The 20,001-nt window shown below is 37.9% G+C and overlaps 1 protein-coding gene across 3 annotated transcripts in view; it reads left to right on the top strand.

Moving 5' to 3' along the window:
* riox2 (ribosomal oxygenase 2) overlaps positions 1-20,001 on the top strand; it is a 61,000-nt gene that overhangs the window by 10,840 nt on the left and 30,159 nt on the right. For all 3 annotated transcript variants that reach the window (XM_043700804.1, XM_043700805.1, XM_043700806.1), the window contains exons 2-7: positions 2,478-2,917; positions 3,021-3,140; positions 4,348-4,476; positions 6,341-6,444; positions 8,730-8,832; positions 13,887-14,055. In XM_043700804.1, the coding sequence (XP_043556739.1) occupies positions 2,480-2,917; positions 3,021-3,140; positions 4,348-4,476; positions 6,341-6,444; positions 8,730-8,832; positions 13,887-14,055 (1,063 nt within the window). In that variant the 5' untranslated portion in view covers positions 2,478-2,479. The remainder of the gene's footprint in view (positions 1-2,477; positions 2,918-3,020; positions 3,141-4,347; positions 4,477-6,340; positions 6,445-8,729; positions 8,833-13,886; positions 14,056-20,001) is intronic.

Genomic DNA, 20,001 nt, shown 5'->3' with positions numbered 1-20,001 from the left:
GACACACTTTCCTCATTCCTGAAGAAGGGCTTTTGCCCGAAACGTCGATTCTCCTGTTCCCTGGATGCTGCCTGACCTGCTGCGCTTTTCCAGCAACACATTTCCAGCTCTGATCTCCAGCATCTGCAGACCTCACTTTCTTGCCAAAGACAGTGAGGTTAATTTTAAGAAATATTTTGATTGTGGTTCAAACCAGCTTTGTATTTAATTAAATGAAACACAGTAATGATATAATTTGATTGACTAATTGTTTTCTCTATTTTAAAATAGCAACCATCCAACATTGACAGTTCAGATTTTCTGCTTTATGTATACATTGTTTCTGAACAGATTCTTTCAGAGTTTTAAACATTGATATATATTTCATGATATATTTCATATATTTTATGTTTTAGAGGTTCACTCCATAATGTACCTTACACAAGACTAAATCTTCTTTTATGTATGCTTTATGTCTTTGTTAACACTTGTATTTTACCTTCTTTAAGTTGGAATCAAAAGTTATAAACTTTCAAATTGTACCATTTCAAATTTGCAGTGCTTGCTTTTGATGTGATGCATTCGTGATAATTGAAAGGCACAACACACCTCAGTATGTGGCAGTGCCTTATGAAAGAGGAGAAAGTGAGGACTGCAGATGCTGGAGATCAGAGTCGAGAGTGTGGTGCTGGAAAAGGACAGCCAGTCTGGCAGCATCTGAGGAGCAGGAGAATCGACGTTTTAGGCATAAGCCCTTCATCCTGATGAAGGGCTTATGCCCAAAATGTCGATTCGCCTGCTCCTCAGATGCTGCCTGACCAGTTGTGTTTTTCCAGCACCACACACTTGACTGCCTTATGAAAGACCCCACCTGTGGGTACAAATTCATTGGTAACCTTCATTGGGCGGCACAGTGGTTCAGTAGTTAGCACTGCTGCCTCACACTGCCAGGGACTCCGGTTTGATTCCAGCCTTGGATGACTGTCAGTGTGAAGTTTGCATGTTATCCCTAAGTCTGCACGGGTTTCCTCCACGTGCTTTGGTTTCCTCCCCACAGGTTAGGTGGATTGGCCATGCTAAATTGCCCATATTGTTTGTGGATGTGCAGGCTAGGTGAATTAGCTATGGGAAATGCAGTGTTACAGGGATAGGGTAGGGGGAAGGTCTGAGTGGGATGCTCTTCGAAGGATCATTGTGGACTCGGTGGGCTATATGAGATGCTTGCACACTGTAGGGGTTCTATTATTCAAAAAGGAATTACATGAATATTTGAAGGAGAAACATTCTAGGAATATGGCGAGGTGAAAGATGAAATAAATTGCTATTTGAAAGAGTTGATAGCAAAGAGATTGATGTGATGGCCTCCTTCAGTGTTGGACAGTTCTGTGACTATTCTGAACCGAAGCACAATAGTTTGTACTACCTGGTGCAATTAGGGTGTATAGAGCATCTCTCAGCAGTGTAGAAATTCTGACAGCAGCATCTTCTGGATACAATAGGAGGATAATCAAACAAGTACTAATATCCTCCTTGAAGTCAGCTTCAGACGCATTCAGCCAAAACTACAAAATTATGTTATTTCTATTTAAATTGTTTGATACCCAATTAGAGCTGAGAGCAATGGAGTAATCAGTCAGACTTTCACAACATGGTCATATTTAGTGTCAAATTATGGTGTATTTGGATTTTCAAAAGGCTTTTGATCAGGTCCCTTTTACGAGTTTAATGGGCAAAGTTAAAGCAAAGAAGTAATGTATTGGCATGGATTTAGAATTGGTCAACAGACAGGAAACCGTATGAATAAATGTCTTTTTCCAAGCGGCAGGTAGTGACTAGTAGAGTGCTGTAATGATCAGTGCCTCAGCGATTCACATTAAATATAAAAGACCTGGAGGAGGGAACCAAATGGAAGACTTCTGTGTTTGCTGATGATACAAAACTGGGCAGAGTTGCGAGGAAGATGAAATGAGGCTTCAAGGTGATTTAGGCAAGTTGAGTGAATGGGCAAACAAAGGGCGGATACAGTAAAACATAGCTATTTAAGTAGTGATGTACCTGTATTGGGAAATTGGATGTACAGAGGGCTCTGGGGTGTCCTTGCACATCAGTCAATGAAGGGAGACAGGCAGATGCTACAAGCATTTGGGAAAGCAAATGATATTTTGGCCTTAATTGCAAGAAGATTTGACTTAAAAAGTAGGGATATCTCACTTCAGTTATACAGGGCCTTGGTGAGGACCTTAATATTAATGTCTGTCCCTGCCTCTTAATTGCAACTAAGCAGGAGATCCTGCACTCAAAACATAACTTACTTGGTTTCTCCATAGATTACAGTTTAATCTGAAGAGTATTTCCAGAATTGTTTTGCTTTTGTTATTTCTATTTAAATTGTTTGATACCCAATTAGAGCTGAGAGCAGTGGGGTAATCAGTCAGACTTTCACAACATGGTCATATTTAGTGTCAAGTTATGAGACTTCTTTTTTCTTTTTCTCAAAGAAATGCCGAAGAATGTTGGCAGAAGACCAGAATCTGAATCTGAGAGAGAGGACGCTGACACCTGCAAAAGAGTCAAGTTAGATCCAGATGTTTCTGGCCCAGTTTTTGACTTCAAAAGCCCAGCCACCTTGTTTGAGAGTCTGATCTCTCCTATTGGAAGTAAAGAGTTCTTCGGTGAATATTGGGAACAGAAACCCCTTCTAGTTCAGAAGAATAACCCTTCAGTAGCTACTTACTATCAGTCATTATTTAAGTTTGATGATTTAAAGGAAATCTGCAGAAATGATGTATTTTACGGAAGAGATGTTAACTTTTGTCGATGTATAAGTGGGAAAAAGAAGGTTTTAAATAAAGATGGAAAAGTTAATTATACGCAGTTAAAGAAAGACTTTGAACAGAAGAAAGCTACAATACAATTTCACCAGCCACAGAGATTCAAGGTATTGATTTCGAGTGATATCTGTTTTCAGTTATGGTTTATAGTATATTTATGTTTTTGGATGTCTTTTCAGTGCAAAGCATACATGTTATTATTTTTTCAAGGATGAATTGTGGAAGATCCAGGAAAAATTGGAATGTTTCTTTGGATCATTAGTTGGATCTAATGTTTACATCACACCAGAGGGCTCTCAAGGTCTGCCACCCCATTATGATGATGTTGAGGTATGAATCTAAACTTATCTTGCTGCTATCATTTCAAGTTTTTGATTGGATAACAAGTGTTGTACACTTTGTTTAAGAAGTGTTTGCTTTAATTGTACAGGCTTATATTGCACTTTTAAGGTAAGAATTAGAAGGAATTTGATGAAATAAAATTTTAACCAGAGTGTTGTGAGTGTCATGAACTCACTGCCCAAAAGGCTGATAAGGCGGGAACTCACAAAACTCTGAAGAACTATTTAGACGAGCGCACTTGAAACACCAAAGCATACAAGGCTTTGGGCTGGAAAATGGGATTAGAAAAGATGGATGTTTGATGACCAGTGTAGACATGATGCCCTGAAGGGCCTTTTTCCATGCTGTAAAATCTCTGATTCTTTATATCGCAAAAGTTAGGATTCTCATGTTCTCTAATTTTCTTATTTCTGTAGTAAATTAATTTAGCTCTGTAAAGTGTAGGCAGGGCTGTATTAACAAATTGGGTGACACAGCTCTAAAGGGGGTGTGGGAACTGAGGGACCTGAGTGTATATGTGCACAAATCATTGAAGGTAGCAAGACAGGTGAAGAGAATAGTTAAAGCATATGGTGTTCTCAACTTTAATAATGGGAGCACAGCTTCCAAGAGCAGGGAAGTAATGTTGAACTGGTACAAGATAGTTGTTAGACCTCAGCTGGAATATTGTGTATAATTGTGGGCACCCATCACTGGAAAAATGTGAATGCACTGGCGACAGTGCAGAAGCCATTTACGAGAATGGTTCGAGGAATGAGAAACATCAATTATGAGGATAGATTGAAGAAATTGGGACTGTTCTCCTTAGAACAAAGAAGGCTGAGAGCGGATTTTGAAAACCTGATAAGGTTTTCAAAATTATGAATAGGCTGGATAAAGCAGCTACACATTTTGTTGGTAGATCTTAATTTTTAGGGAATGTTAGTTCGTACAACCTATATTCCTGTATTAACATATTATCGCTAAAAGGTGAGCAAAGTGTACATATGTACTGTACTATGTTTCTCTCTTCTATATTAAAACATTTATACATGTACTACCGCAACTGTTTCTCTGTTATGAGCCTGGAAAAGAGAAGTAAGAGAGAGATTTATATTTCTTTCCAAGGGTTACTTATATTTCAGCAAGGTATTCAAAATAATGTTAGAGGTCATACAAGATTAATTTCATCAGATAGTTTTTTTTGCGTTGTTAGGTGTTTATTCTGCAGTTGGAGGGAGAAAAACACTGGCGACTCTACAAACCCACAAAACCTTTAGCTCGGGAATACAGCACAGAACCTGAAGACCGGATTGGAAGTCCAACCCATGAATTTACATTAAAGGTACCAAATTATTGGTGCTACTCAATTAGGTTTGCCAGTTTTTCTGTTTGCCTTTTACTAAGTTGTTTCATTTCTGTGACATTTACTATGGAGCACTTTATGTACTATATATGTTTCTGGAACTTTCTGTTACTTTCGGGCATAGGAATGGTCAATGAAGTTACGTATTAAATAATTAGCCTTATTTATGTGCACTTTTGTAAAGAATACTGTAGCGGTCATAAATTGGTTTTCTGCATAGTAACATTCAGAAGCATTAAACAACAACTGCAGTGTCAGTTCAGAATCATTTTTATTTATTTAGCTGTTCTGATTATAAGGTTAAATACAGGCTCAGTTTGGTGTAAGGTTTGATCACATCCCAAATACATGAATAAATTATAATTATTAAATAACAATTGGGCTAGTTATTTATCGTATTTCTGTGGTTTTACAAGAGCTAAGTGGGTAAATAAGTAATGCTTACATAATACAGAGGTTCAGGCTGGAGGGACACAAATTCAAATTGTTCCACATCAAGTGGGATTTAAATTCAGTTAATAAAATAAAAAAAATTAGGAGTTAAAAGTTAGTTACTCATGGTGACCATGAAAGTATCACTGCATGTTATAAAACCCATCTATTGATTAATATATGATATGGAATGAAATCTGCCATCCTTGCCTGATGTGTCTTTATGTGACTTCAGAATAATGTGGTTGCCTTTGAAATGGCATTATAAGCCACATGGTTCAAAGAAATCTAAGGATAGGAAACAAATGTTGGTGTTGTCAGTGGTGCCCTCGTCTCACGAAAGAACTCATTTTTAAAAATCACTTAAGTCAGTTGGAGAAGGAATAGGCTGCTTTTCCTGAAAATTGTGTAAATCTACTGAGTTTTACAAGAACCAGTACATACTGGTAAATTTCTGGTGCTGCCAGATATTTTGAGTTAAGTTTCACAGCATGCCATGATGTTATAAGTATTTGTGACGTCTGGATAGCTAGTCCAGTAACATAAACACTGTTTATTTACACATTTAGCTATTAGCCACTGAAGGATTTTTGAACTTAACAGAATATTGGGATAATTAACTGCCTAAATCATTCGTAACTAATTGTAATTAATTGTTTTGCAACCTTAGCTTCTCGAGAGAATAGCTCTCAGTAGGCCAATATTTGAAACTATGGTCAGTACTTTCTCCATCCATTGTATCCAATTGCAAATGATTTATGGCTTGGAGATCTTTCATATCAGGACGCTGTGATCCAGCTCACATTTAAGTTAGTGGAACTGCTTTGGAATGCTTTTTGCTTAATATAAAGCAGTGTTCACTGTTGTCTGTCTGTTGGACATAAAACGAGATTTGGGCAGATAAAATCAGAGTATGGCATTAAAAGCTTTGTCACTTAATATTCATAGAATCAAACTGCAGGATTTCACTTTGAATATCTTGAATAAATAAGATATTTGCTTTTCTGCATTTAGAATATTATGAATTTGAGTTTTATTAACTGAGTGAATTTTAAATTACAGCAGAAAGCATTGTTAGATAAGATTAAATAACTGGTCTCAATATTTATTAGGTTATCAACTTATGCATATGGTGATATTTCCTTGTTTATTTTCTTTTGATGGTCCAATCTAACCTTGGGACAGTTTGCTACATTTAAGTATAATGTAAAATCCGAATGATTATTATTACTGTCGTATTAATGCAATAAATAGGCAGTGTGAAATTATAGAAAATAAATACAATGTTTTAAAAGTAAACACTGCACAAACAAAAAATATATTTGTCATTGATATCCATTGGCCTTCACAACATAACAAAATGTGATAAACTAATACTGGAAATCTCTGCTTGTTTCCTTTTTTTTTCTAGCCGGGTGATTTGTTATATTTTCCCAGAGGAACAATACACCAAGCAGATACTCCAACAGGAGGCTCACATTCTACCCACATTACAATAAGCACCTATCAAAACAAGTAAGAGCATTTATTCTGGCTTATATTTTGTAGGAATTTTACACTGACAATTAGTAACTTGTAGTTGCAATTAGTTATTTCTCTAAACATTTACTTTCTAACACTTTAAACTTTGCAACTAAGCGCTCACCAAAATGCAAGCTAAAGCGTGCGTTCATTTTTAATTTTAATTCTTACTCTATAAATGAATGAAATTGATACATGGGAAATGGAATAAAGCTGCAGTTGATGTGACTGTATTGCTACTATCTACCTACATTTTGCATATGACATAATAGCCATTTTTGTTAGTTATGTTTGTAATCAGACCTCTGGGTGCAATAGGCTTCATCTATTTTTCTAATCAAAAACTGCGATCAAAGTAGTCAGTAAATGTCTTGCACTAGTCTTGTATTCAACCCAAATAAATGGTCAAAGGCAAAATAAGAACAGTAAACTACAGTAACATTTTTTTTTAAGATGGAGGCAGGACTGTGTTTGTGTAGATGTTTAAGAGCCACGGTTGAAAAAAACAAAATGACAACGAACAAAACAAATTCAGAATAATTTAAGGAGCTCTTAACAGAGCCAAAAGAATACGATAGAAATAATACAAACTCATTTCAATCCTGTTAAAAGGTATTTGGGAGTATTTTCCTCTATTTCTATAGGTGAAGTTGTCGATATTGGAAATGATTAATGTGATAGACAGTGATACTTGCATTTTTATTTTATTTGCTCATGTGATGTTAGCATTATTGGTTAGGCCATCATTTATTGCCCATTCCCAATTGCCTTGAGCAGGTGCTGATGAGCTGCCTTCTTGAACAACTGCAGTCCTTTTGGTAAACGTGTACCCATAATGCTGTAAGGAAGACAATTCTGGGCTTTTAACCAGCAATGGTAAAGGAATAGAGCTATAGTCCAAGTTAGGAAAGTGTGTGGCTTGGAAGGGAGTTTGTATGTGGTGGTGTTCCAATGCATCTCCTGCCTTTGTCCTTCTAGATAGTACAAATCACAAGTTTGGAAGGTGTTGTCAAAGAAGCCTTTAATTTACCTTTTAGGTGGTTGCAGTGCATCTTGTGGATAGTACACATTGCTACCATTGTATCAATGGTGCGGAGAATGAATGTTGAAATTAGCAGTTGGGATGCCAGTGAGGTGGGCTGCTTTTATCCTGGATTGTGTTTAACTTCTTGAATGTTATTGGAGGTCCACACATCCAGGCAATCGGCTAGTATTTCATTAGACCCCTGACTTGATGCTGGAGGGTGGTGAGTAGTCGTTTGGGAAGGGAAGATGTGCTACTTAATGCAAAATTCCTAGCCTCTCACTAGTTATAGCTAAAGTATTTGTATGGCTGGTTCAGCTCAATTTCTGGGCCTGGTAATAATTAGGATGTAGTTAACGATGGTGCTGCCATTGAATAAACAGAGGAACTGATTAGATTCTCTTTTGTTAGAGAGAGTCATTTTTTGGCACTACTTTAGTGATTGTTATTTGCAACTTAGCAGCAGAAGTCTGGATATAGACCCAAGCTGTTTCAGTGTTCACGGTGGTACTGAACATTGTGCAATCAGTGAACATTCCTACTTCTGATATTATAGTAAAGGAAAGATAATTGATAAAGCTGCTAAGATGCTTGGACCAAGCATCAGCAAAGTTCTGGGACTCAGATGATTACTTGCAACACCCACACACATCTTCTTTTATGCTAAAAATGACAATGACCAGCAGTGAGTTTTCCCGTCATTTCCATACTCTGTCAAATGTTGCTTAATGCCACCCTCCCTTCACCTCCAGAGTTCAGCTCTGTTGTCCAATTTGGATAAAGGCTACGACGAGGTCAGGAGTTTAGTGGCCCAATTGGAACTTTAATTGAGCATTAATTAGTATTTTATTATTGAGCAAATGTTGCTTGATAGTGCTGTCGATGACATCCTTCTATCGCTTTGATGATTGAGTAGTAATTAACTGGGCTGGATTTCCTCCATTTTGTGGTCAGGACATAGCTGGGTAACTTTCCAGATTGCTGGGTAGATGCCAGTGTTCTAACTAAACTAGAATCTCTTATTGGTACGGTGAGTTCTTGAGGACAAATCTTTCATACTGTTGTCTGACGCTGTTAATTTTGCAGTATTCCTGCTTTCAACCTATTCTGGATACCGCATGGAGTGAAATGAATTGGCTAAATCTGGCACCTGTGATGCTGTGAAACTCAAGAGGAGGCTGTGATTGACCTACCACTTAATATTTCTGGCTAAAGTACTGCATTTATTGTTTTAAATAAATTTTTTTTGTTGTAGTACATGGGGAGATTATCTGCTTGATGTAATTCCTTGGCTTGTATATGATACAATGAAAGAAGATATTGAACTATCCAGAGGCCTGCCTAAGCAATATCTTATGGTAAGGATTTTTTTTCTCGTTTCCATCCATTGATTTTGTTTCTGTCTCTCTTAGACTCCTGAAAATATATATTTACTCTCTCTGTCTTTTCTTGTGGATGGATTACTGGAGCAGTAGTGTTCTGCCTCTCTGACATAGAAGGCATAATTTGAATCTAGAAAAGACAGCAGGGGCGAAATTCATCTTGCACCTAAGCTGCTGAAACAATCTTTCTGCATGTTAGCCATACTGGCCTGAAGCCTGAGTCAAAGTTTAACTTTATAAGTCCTCTGAAATTCTGCTGGCAAGCTGCAAGCCCCAGGCGCTCACATGAAGCAATAGCAAGCCAATTTGATGAGACCACACATTGTCGATGTCATTATGGTCATCTGCAATTGGTGGAGGCTTAACATCCATTTTGATGAGTTGCAAAACAGACAATTCCCCAAAGCAAAGTATCTGATCAGGTTTCATCCTTTAACTAAAGCATACCATTATAGAAAGGTATTTTGATAGAATGGAGTGAACTACATTTCTTTTAATGATCAAATACCGATAGAATGTCAAGTAGAATGTGCCTTCTCACTTTATACTGATTTATCCATTCTAGTTTAACCACTTATATAGTAAAAAAACTTATTTCTGAAAATGAAAGATATTAACCCAGAGATTAATGGATTGTTTTAAGTTTGTTTTTAATTGATGCCTTTTTGATGCTTTTGAATAATTAATTAAATTATCTCTGTAATGGCCTTGTATTTTCTAGATTGCATTTGTGCAAAATAATGCCAAAATTTACACTGGTTTTGCTAATAGGTGCTCATAACATTTTCATTGTAAGTATTGACATGGAATTCAAAGCCACCGATAGGGAAAATAATGGGTAATAAGAATGAATAATAATAGTCTCTTCTGCTGTGGTAAGGTAATATTTTTAAAAAGCTAAACCTGAGGACTGCATTAAACTTTACACAAGATTCTGATGTTGTTATGGAGATTTGGGTGGGGGGAAGCAGAGCATCTTAAGATCTTGAAGAGACAGAGCTATTTCCCAGGTCTGGAAATAGTATTAGTAATAATATTTCTCTTATTAATGTAACAGTATCTGATTGCTATCATGTAATAAACTGCGTCTTGCTTCAGAGAAGACTCTCCTTCTCATTTGAATACCTAGTGGTTTTTCTCGACCTCTTTACATCAAGTGTGCCCTGTAAACCCATTCAGAAAAGGAGAAAGCTGGCAATTGTCTACCCAATCACATGTTGGGAGTGGTTAACATCGCATGTTTGTATGACATGGTCAGCAGCAGTGCGAAGTGGAATTCAGCTTAGCTGCATGGATTCCAATAAACCCAGAAGAATTTCTGGATACAACTTTCAAAGTGACTAGGGCAGCTAGTCTGCTGCAACCTCTGGCAAAATTCTATAAGGCAGAATCTACAGGCAAGGGAAAAAGCCTTTCAATCTGGGAGGAGAAGTGCAGAAGCAAGTGTAAGCTAGAAGCTACTTCGAACTAGCACACTAGTCACTCCCAGCAGTTGAAGATTGCATTGGCTACCAGTGAACTTTAGTAATGGTCCTGATTTGAAATGCAGCACCAGAGAGTGAATGGATATCGGAGGCTCCGTGAAGAAAGCTAAAATCCATGGTGGACAACTGGAAGACTTTTTATTAAAAACTGGGCAGTGACAAGCAAAAATGGCTAGAAGAGAAAGCTTACAGCTCAGAGCAAGTATTGCTATCATAGTGACTGACACTATGAGGCACAGCTACAGTAAGTAAAATCAAAGGCTGTATAAGTAATTTAGACCAAGATTTTAGCTCTGAGAATTTCATAAAGCCAGATTTAAAGTAAAAAGGAACCAAATTAGCAGCTTTAGCAGACAAATTCTGACATAAGAAAGTAAGTAGACTTTGGAGGCTGCAATGAAAGTAGGAAATCCATAAATGGAGGTGCAGTTATGCTGTGAAGAAGTTGCAGGAACTGGAGAACTGTTGAAGCAAACTGAAATGTTGACTAAAATTGTAAGACAGTGAGCATTACTGGTGTTAAAAATCACACAACACCACGCTGCTATGTAAAATTCTGTAAATCCTTTTGTTAGAAGTAGAATCAGTTTGAACATTAGGACACAGACAGCCTCACACAGGACACTTCACAACTTCAGTGCATTATCTGAGCTGACATGGCACCCGTGGTTAAAGTTCACTTGAGAATGTAACTTTAAGAAAGGGTCCTAGGGTTTACATATGAAAGAACTGAAACCAACATGATCATTCTAAAAGATGAGAGGCGTAACAAACAATCCAGGTCTTTTTCAATTTGTAATTTTAGTTGCATCACACTGTAAACGTTTGCTATAAATTCTGTGCCTTACGATCTTATACTCAACAACCATCTGATAAAGGAGAAGTGCTCCAAAAACTGCTACTTCCAGATAAACCTGTTGAACTCTAACCTGATGTTGTGTGATTTTTAACTTTGTACACCCCAATTCAACACCGGCACCTCCAAATCAGCATTATGCGAAGCATAGTGGGCAACATAAATTGTTTGGAGAAAGCTCTTAAGAAAATTGGATTCAGCTTTAAGGCTGGAGGCAGCAGGATTTATTTGATAAAGTCAGGGAAAAGGATAGAATTTCGTTTATAGACTGTCAAAGGAGGGAAATTGTCTATTTTGCTTGCTTATAAAAAGTGGAAGATATTCATTTTAACTGTAGATGGTGAAAAAAACTATGTTGGCCATAGAAGCATGAAAGGGCCTTCCAGTAAGCTCTGCAGGAAAGCAGCATTGTTATACTACACAGTTAAAGCCTTTAAGATGAGGGAAATAAAACAGTGTTGTATTTAAAAGTTTTTAAGACAAAGAGAATAAAGCAGCATTCAGATACTGCAGAATTGAAAAACTTTAAGAAAAGTAAACAATCAGAGGAGGAAAAACTGGCAGGAGAAATAATATTGCCAAAATGTTTTAATTTCGGAGACCTCCGAGTACAACGGGGATCTTGATCAGATGGGCCAGTAGGCTGAGGAATGGCAGATGGAGTTTAATTTAGATAAAATGTGAGGAGCTGCATTTTGGTAAGGCAAATCAGAGCAGGACTTATACACTTAATGGGAAGGTCCTGGGGAGTGTTGCTGAACAAAAAGACCTTGGAGTGCAGGTTCATAGTTCCATGGAAGTGGAGTCGCAGGTAGATAGGATAGTGAAGGAAGATGTTGGCATGCTTTCCTTTATTAGTCAATACATTGACTATGAAGATCTGTGACCCCTCAAGAGGGGCCTCTTGTTTTGAGATTAATGTAGAAGATCGATCCCAAATCCCTCTGTTCTGTAGCTTTTTGCACACTTTCTCCATTTAAATAACATTGAGCTCCTCCAATCTTCCTGCCAAAGTGTGTAAGCTCACATTTTTACATTTTCTATTCATCTGCCAAATTTTATCGATTTTGCTTAACATGTCTATATTCCTCTAAGGCTCTTTGTGGCATGCTCACTACTTGTCTTCCCACTGTTATGGACCAGGCCAGACCCCCTCAAAACATTTTAAGAAGGTAGCCCAGAATCTAACTTTTGTAGTTGTTTTAAGCAGATGTAAAGTGAATATTCCAGGCGTGCGCAGCTGGTCAAACCACTCAGTTTTAAACAAAACAGAATTTATCTACACACAAACAAAAGAAAATAGAGTTTAGAATAACATAACTATTTGAAAGTCCAACCGATGTGAAAACACAACTAAACAAAGATTTCGTGCAACATCCCATAAACACACACCTTGGCAAAAAGGTAAATTCAAACACAGGTTCTTACAGGAGAGATTTGTCAGAGAGAGAGAGAGAGAGAGAGTGTGTCAGCATAGAGCTGTTTCCTTGGATCACTAGCTAAAATCTAACCCAATGCTAGAAAAATCCCTGAACTGGGAGAACTGGCCACTTTCATTGTACAAGTGCTTTTAAAAAAAACACCTGAAAGCCTTTTCTACTTGTGGAGCATCTGTTAGCCATTTTTAAAGTAGCCAGTTCAGATATTTTGGAACCTCTACCTTTACAACCCCTCTCAGGGGGAAAATAAGCCAAGGACAGAATAATCTTGTTAAAGGAGCAGCATTGTCACACCATCTGTTTCTGTGTCATCCACAAACTTGACTATGGTACATACACTTTGCTCGTTCATGTTATTAATATAGATTGCAAATAAGAGTAGGTCCCTGTGGCACTCCACTAGTTACAGATTGCCATCTTGAAAATGCTCTCCCTTATCCCACCCTCTGACTCATTAGTTGGCAAACCCTCTATTCTTGCTAATATACCACCTCCAACAGCAACACCAATCAGCTGTTGTCTTATTAAGTAACCTAATGTGTAGTAACTTATCAAATGCCATCTGAAAATCAAATATATTGCACCTACTGTTAGGGTTCTTATGGCACAGTGGTTGTGTCCTGATCTTGTGAGCCAAAAAGCTTAAGTTCAAGTCCCATCTTCTGTGAGGTTGCATCATAACATCTCTGAACAGAGAATATTGACTGCATCCACAGCTTCCCCTTTACCCTGCTTGATACTTGCTCATATAATTCTAATAATTTGTCAGGTATGATTTCCCTTTCTTGAAGCCATGCTGACTTTGATCATATTATGTATTTTTACCTGTTGAAGTATTGCATCCTTTACAATAGGTTCTTACATTTTCCCAATAGCAAATGTAGTAACTGGCTTTTAGTTACCTGTTTTTGTCTCCTTGCCTTTTTAGATAAAGGTATAGCATTGGTAGTTTTCAAATCCTCTGGATTCTTATAAGATTGCTGCTCATGCATCCACTATATATCTGTAACCAATTCTTTTAATATCCCATCAGGTCCAGGGTCTTTAGCCTCATTAGTTTTTCGAGCACTTTTTTGCTAGTGAGAAATCAACTCCATTATCTCATATAATTATGTTATGCTGATCTTTCCTGTAAAAATAAGTGTATTTTATTTTAAAGTAATCAATTTGGTGAAGTGCTTTAAAATGTCCTCAGGATCTGAAAGAAACAATAAATATTTTTTGCTTACTCTTTTATTTTATATTTTGTAGCAGATGAGTTCATCAGCTGATTCAACAAGGAAACTGAGTGGATTTCTGCGAGGGTTGGCAGATCAGCTAGAGAATGGAAAAGAAACTAGATCATCTGAAATGAGAAAAGATTTTATTTTAAACAGATTACCTCCATATATGGGCAACACTTCAGATTGTTTGACACAAGGTGAGGTGCAACTCCCATATCTGAGGCAATTTCTCCTAAAACTGGATGAATTTATTTAAACACTTTGTGAATACTTGTGAAAACTAAAAAAAAACTTTAAAATAGCTCTTCACCTCCTTGAATTCTATGCACTTTGAATACACTTCAGAACTTTGAATATTGAAACAAATGTGTGTCATGCCTATTGCACTATTCTGTTTTCTTAAAAATGACATACATTTTGATGTGAGATATGTACAGCTTTTTAATGTGAAAATATGTACAGCTTTTTGCATTCGACATTATAGTGTTCGAATTGAAGGAATATTCTTACCAAACCATATCTGTAAATGTACAAACGTGCAGCTGCATTCCTGTACTAAACCTGTAAACAAATACAGCACGAATCACAAATTTTTCCCTTATTTTTGTGAAACTGCATTTCAAAGTATTCTCTATTATTGTTAAATCAATTGATCCAGAGATAATCAAAATTTGTTAAGTGTTGTGACTAATAGGTCATGTGACTAATTGAGGATCTAGGTATGCCTATTTAATTTTACATTAGTAAATGAGAAAAGGTTAATAAAACACTATGGTTGGGCATTTTGTGACATTCATGGATCATTGACGTAAGAATGATCTGAACACCTTGGGCTGAATTTTTCCCTGTTTCCTGAGTGACATGGATAACGGAGTCAATTGCAGAAATATGGCAAGATTGGAAAAATGTGGTCCCGATGTCGAGAAAAAATAAATTTAATTTTACTCCTAAGGTTTGAAAGATATGATGTTCTGGCTTGTCAGCAGCAAGATGCCAATTTTCTTGGATTTGCATCTCATTAGGACTTTATATCACCTCACTTTTATGCAGTAGGCTATTCTCTTCAATGCTTCCTCTTCAAAGTCTTCATCTGCAGTCTCCAACATCTCGGATATGCTCCATGTGCATTGATTTTCTGTGTCCCTTATCCAAAGAGGACGGTGCATTTTAGTGCTGTCTCATTTCGGCTTGGATGGTCACAGCATCTCTGCCTTTTTGCGCTTTGCTGCCTCATTCCAACATGCAGGCTTACAGCACTTCTGTCTTGTCTTGTCATTTAGTGCAGACATAAAGGCAGACATTTTGTTATTGTCATGATTGGTCAGTCAAACAGGTTATCGTATTGTTGGTGTATGGCATTGTGACATTGTCACATCTATAGCATGTGCCAGCAGGTTATATTCAACTAGGAGAAAGTGAGAACTGCAGATGCTGGAGATCAGAGTCAAAAAGTGCAGCGCAGGAAAAGCTTGGCTGGTCAGGCAGCATCCGAGGAGCAGGAGAATCGACGTTTTGAGCATAAACTCTTCATCATTCCTTGGATGCTGTCTGAATGGCTGTGCTTTTCTAGCGCTGCCCTTTTTGACCCAGCAGGTTATATGGCATACATACTGCATATGCTTCAGCCAAATAGCCATGTCTGAAAGTCTCAGAGGAGTAGTCTTTGGTGAAGTCAAGGGGGACTGTAATCAGTCAGGGAGTGTCACCAGTCAGAGAAGGGTAGTGTGCTGTCTCAGTCTAGGGACTTGGACATAGTCATTTGGCTGTTTGAGTGTGCCATATCACTGCATTCTAGGTGAGGGTCATGGTAATCGCAGGCCCAGTGCAATCAATTCAAGGATTAGCGGTAAGCCAGTTGGGATCTGCCCAAATATCAGGTCATTTATTAGTCAACATTGTCATTCTAAATCTGTCAGGAGGTGGGCCAATGTCAGTCCTGGGGGTCTGCTCACTAAAAGTTAAGAGGGGTTATCAGGGCTACTACTGTCGTAAAGAAGTTAGGAAAATAACTTGTTGAGTTTGGAGGCAGCATGCTGTGATGTTGAGGGGACAATAATGTGAAGGGAGGCAATTCAACAAAAATGGGGTGGAGCCGAATAGTACCTTGAAGGCAAAAATTGAAAATGCTGGAATCACTCAGTAGGTCTAACAGTATCTGTTTCGAATCGAATGACTGAAATCAGCTAGGAAATGGTGGTAGTTATCTGATGAAAGGGGTGGGGTTGGGGGAGAAGGGCTGGTGTTGGGAGGGAAAGGAATGCGTGGAGTAGATGGCGATGGTACCCAGAGAGAGTTGAGAGGAGAAAAGGAGAGGCAGACAAAGGGACTGTTGATGATAAGCTGGGAGTGAAATAAATGTTGAATGGGTCATAAAAGGAGTGTGAATAGTTGAAATGTATTGGCTATGCTGGGAGTCACTTATATAGTCAACAGTGTGGTGCTGGAGGGGCACAGCAGGTTGGGCAGCACCCGAGGATCAGGACCTCCTTGGATGCTGGCTAACCTGCTGTGCTTCTCCCTCACCACACTCTCGACTCTGATCTCCACTATCTGGAGTCCTCACTTTCTCCTAGCCACTTATATAGGACAGAACTTGGGTGTTTGGGGTTGGGTAACGAATGTGGAGGAAAGTGTTCACACCCTGAAATTGTTAAATTCAGTGTTCAATCCTAAAGGTTGTAAAGTACAAGGTTTACATTTGTTTATTTATTATTTCACAGTTGGTATTTTATGTGTGATTATTACAATATGACACAGCTTAATGCTTCAGTCTGAATTGTAAAGGCCTGAACAGCCCAATTAAACACAGTAAGGTTTTACATTATTGACGCCATCTTAATGCCCATATGTGTGGAGTTTGCACATTCTCCCCGTGTCTGCGTGGGTTTCCTATGGGTGCTCCAGATTCCTCCCACAGTCCAAAGATGTGCAGGTTAGGTAAATTGGCCGTGTTAAATTGCCCTTAGTGTTAGATGGATTAGTCAGCAGTAAATGTAGGCGGGTGGGTTGCTTTTTGGAGGGTCGGTGTGGACTTGTTGGGCCGAAGGGCCTGTTTCCACACTGTAGGGAATCTAATCTAATCATATAATTTATTTACAAGAAACCCACTTGAAAAATATAGATAGTCCTAAGTTGAAATGAGGTTGGATTGGACAAATGTATTTTTCCTCCTTTTCTAGCAGATCTAATAGAGTTGGTATTCTTTTACATAAATGTATTCCTTTTGTCAAAGCTGAAACTACCTATGATTCTTTTTGCAGATTTATTATTATTACTGGGCATTGATGTAATCTTGGCTAATGTTTATGCTCCCAATTGGGACGATGAGGCCTTTTCCAGACGGTTCCTTTCAACATTACCGGATTTATCTTCACACCAGTTAATCTTGGGAGGCAATTTTAACTTTGATTGAATCCTCACTTAGACCGTTCTTCCTCTGTTCCAAATGCCCAGTTCCAAATCTGCTAATATAATTAAGATACTATGGTGGAGTTTAATGTTGTTGACCCGTAGCGGTTCTTTAATTCCTCCAAAAAGGAACTTTTTTTTTTGCATGTCCGTCACAGTTTTACACGTATTGATTTTTTCTTGGTGGATGATGGACTGCTCGCATCCATGTCTGGTTGCAAATATGACTCAATTTTTTATTAGACTATGCATCTGTCTCTATGAATGTCTCTGAAACTTTCAGAAGTTTCTTAATACATGCCCACCTTGGCGTCTCAATACACGCTTAGAGGAAGATTTTGTTAATTTTGTCTTTCAGTGGATAGACTTTTTAAAAAATTTAACAAAATTCCAGACATTACAACTTCCTTGCTGTGGGAAACCATGTAGGCGTTCATCAGGGGTGAAATAATTTCTTATGCAGCACATAAGAATGGACTTAGGAACGAGAAATTGGCAATGGCTGTCTCAGTTAGACTCTCTTTCCGCAATTTCTAAGTCTTCAGAAGTATATCAAGAACGCATATGCCTACAGGCAGAGTATGATGTTGTAATGTCACAATACACCACCAAGCTTTTACTTCGCTCCAGATCTAAATTTTATGAACAAGGAAAGAGAACTATTAAATTGATGACACATCAATATCCTCATCTCAATTAATCCCACCAATTAAGGTTAATTCAGGTGTCATATCATACTCATTAGAAATCGACAAAACTTTTAACGAATTTTACATTTCACTGTATTCATCTGCGTGTTCTTCTGGTACAGCAGATTTTGATACCTTTTTTGATAAGATTAAAGTTCCTACTATTGATCAAAATGTGGCAAAAGGAATTGGAGCAACCAATCACAGCAATAGAACTTGAGGCTGCGGCTAAATCACTGCAAAGTGGTAAAAGTCCTGGACTCTGGTTTTCTGGCTGAATTTTATAAAACATTTTGGAAAAGGCTGCTTTTAAAGAAAGGCAAATATCCCTTACTGTGTGGTTCATATTGTCCTATAAGTCTGCTAAATATTGATTTTAAATTATTGTCAAAGCTATTGGTCCGACGTTTGGAAACCATCCTTCTATCTCTCATATCCTTGGGTCAAACTGGATTTGTTTGCAACAGGCAATCCTTTTTTAAAATCTTTGGCAGGTATTTAATGTTGTTTACATATCTTCCCCATCCACTCTCCCTGAGGCTTTGATATCTTTAGATGCTGAAAAACTCTTTGATAGAGTGAAATGGAATTATCTTTTTTTCATTTTGGAGAAATTTGGCTTTGGGGCAAAACTTATTTCTTGGATCAAACTACTCTAGCATCACCACAGGCCTCTGTTAGGACCAATAACATGAATTCTGATTGTTTCTACATTTATCGTTCCTCTAGACATGGTTGTCCTTTGAGTCCACTGCTGTTAGCCATTGTAATTGAACCCCTTTCTATTGCTCTATGGACTCATCCTGATTTCTGTGGCAGAACTAGAAATGGTGTGGAGTTGAAGATTGCCCTCTATGCAGATGACTTTTTGCTATTTGTCTCAAACTTATCTCTGTCCATTCCCATTGCACTTTCAGTTTTAGAATTTTTCAGTAAGAGTTCTGGGTATAAATTGAATTTTAGCAGAAGTGAGATATTTGCTATCAATAAGCCTGCCAGGGAATACCCACTAGATAATTTACCATTTAAGATTGCCAACTCTGGTTTTGTTTATCTTGGTGTACACATGGCAGATGCACTGGGCAATTTGCACAGGAAAAATTTTGTACCTTACTGGTACAAATTAAACAAGACTCCGAAGGATAGTCTCTCCTTAAATAAAGGTCAAAGGGTCAGTTAGACTCGAAACGTCAGCTCTTTTCTCTCCTTACAGATGGTACCAGACCTGCTGAGATTTTCCAGCATTTTCTCTTTTAGTCTCTCCTTAATTTGTCTGTTGCTACTAGAATTAATTCCATTAAAATGAATATTTTTCTACTATTTTCTTATTTATTTCAATGCATACCAATTTTTCTCCCTCTTTCCTTTTTCCATAAAGTAGATAGTCTAATTCTTGAATTTATTTGGAATACAAAAACTCCTAGGTTACGAAATCAGTTGTTAGAGAGGCCTACGATACTAGGTGGAATGGTGCTGCCAAATGTTTTCTTTTATTATTGGGCAGCAAACATTCGAAATTTTGAACAGTTGGCTCCAATATGAGAACTTTGATGCTCTCTGAATTTGGTTGACTATTGAAGCAAATTCCACCCACCCGGTAACATTGAAGGCTTTATTGCATTCACTTCTCCTTTCTTCAACCTCTGTTTGCACAAACAATGTGATTGTTTTATCCTATCTTAAAATTCCGTTTCCATTTAGACACTTTGGCTTTCAGTCATTTTCTACTCAGGCGCCGTTGGTGGCAAATCATATTTTTCCCCCATCTTTAGTGGACAGTGCCTTTTCTGGTTGGGCTAAGTTAGGAATAAATAGTGTGAAAGATTTATATGTTGATGGCGTTTTACATCTTTTCAACAATTGGTTAATAAGTTTTCACTTCCTAAAAGCCACTTAGAGTCATAGAGATGTACAGCATGGAAACAGACCCTTCGGTCCAACCTGTCCATGCCAACCAGATATCCCAACCCAGTCTGTTCCCACCTACCAGCACCCAGCCCATATCCCTCCAAACCCTTCCTATTCATATACCCATCCAAATGCCTC

Source organism: Chiloscyllium plagiosum, chromosome 12 (assembly GCF_004010195.1).
Source record: "Chiloscyllium plagiosum isolate BGI_BamShark_2017 chromosome 12, ASM401019v2, whole genome shotgun sequence".
In the NCBI taxonomy this organism is placed as follows: Eukaryota; Metazoa; Chordata; class Chondrichthyes; order Orectolobiformes; family Hemiscylliidae; genus Chiloscyllium; species Chiloscyllium plagiosum.
The sequence above is the reverse complement of the archived record's forward strand: the minus strand, read 5'-3'. Positions and strand labels throughout refer to the sequence as shown.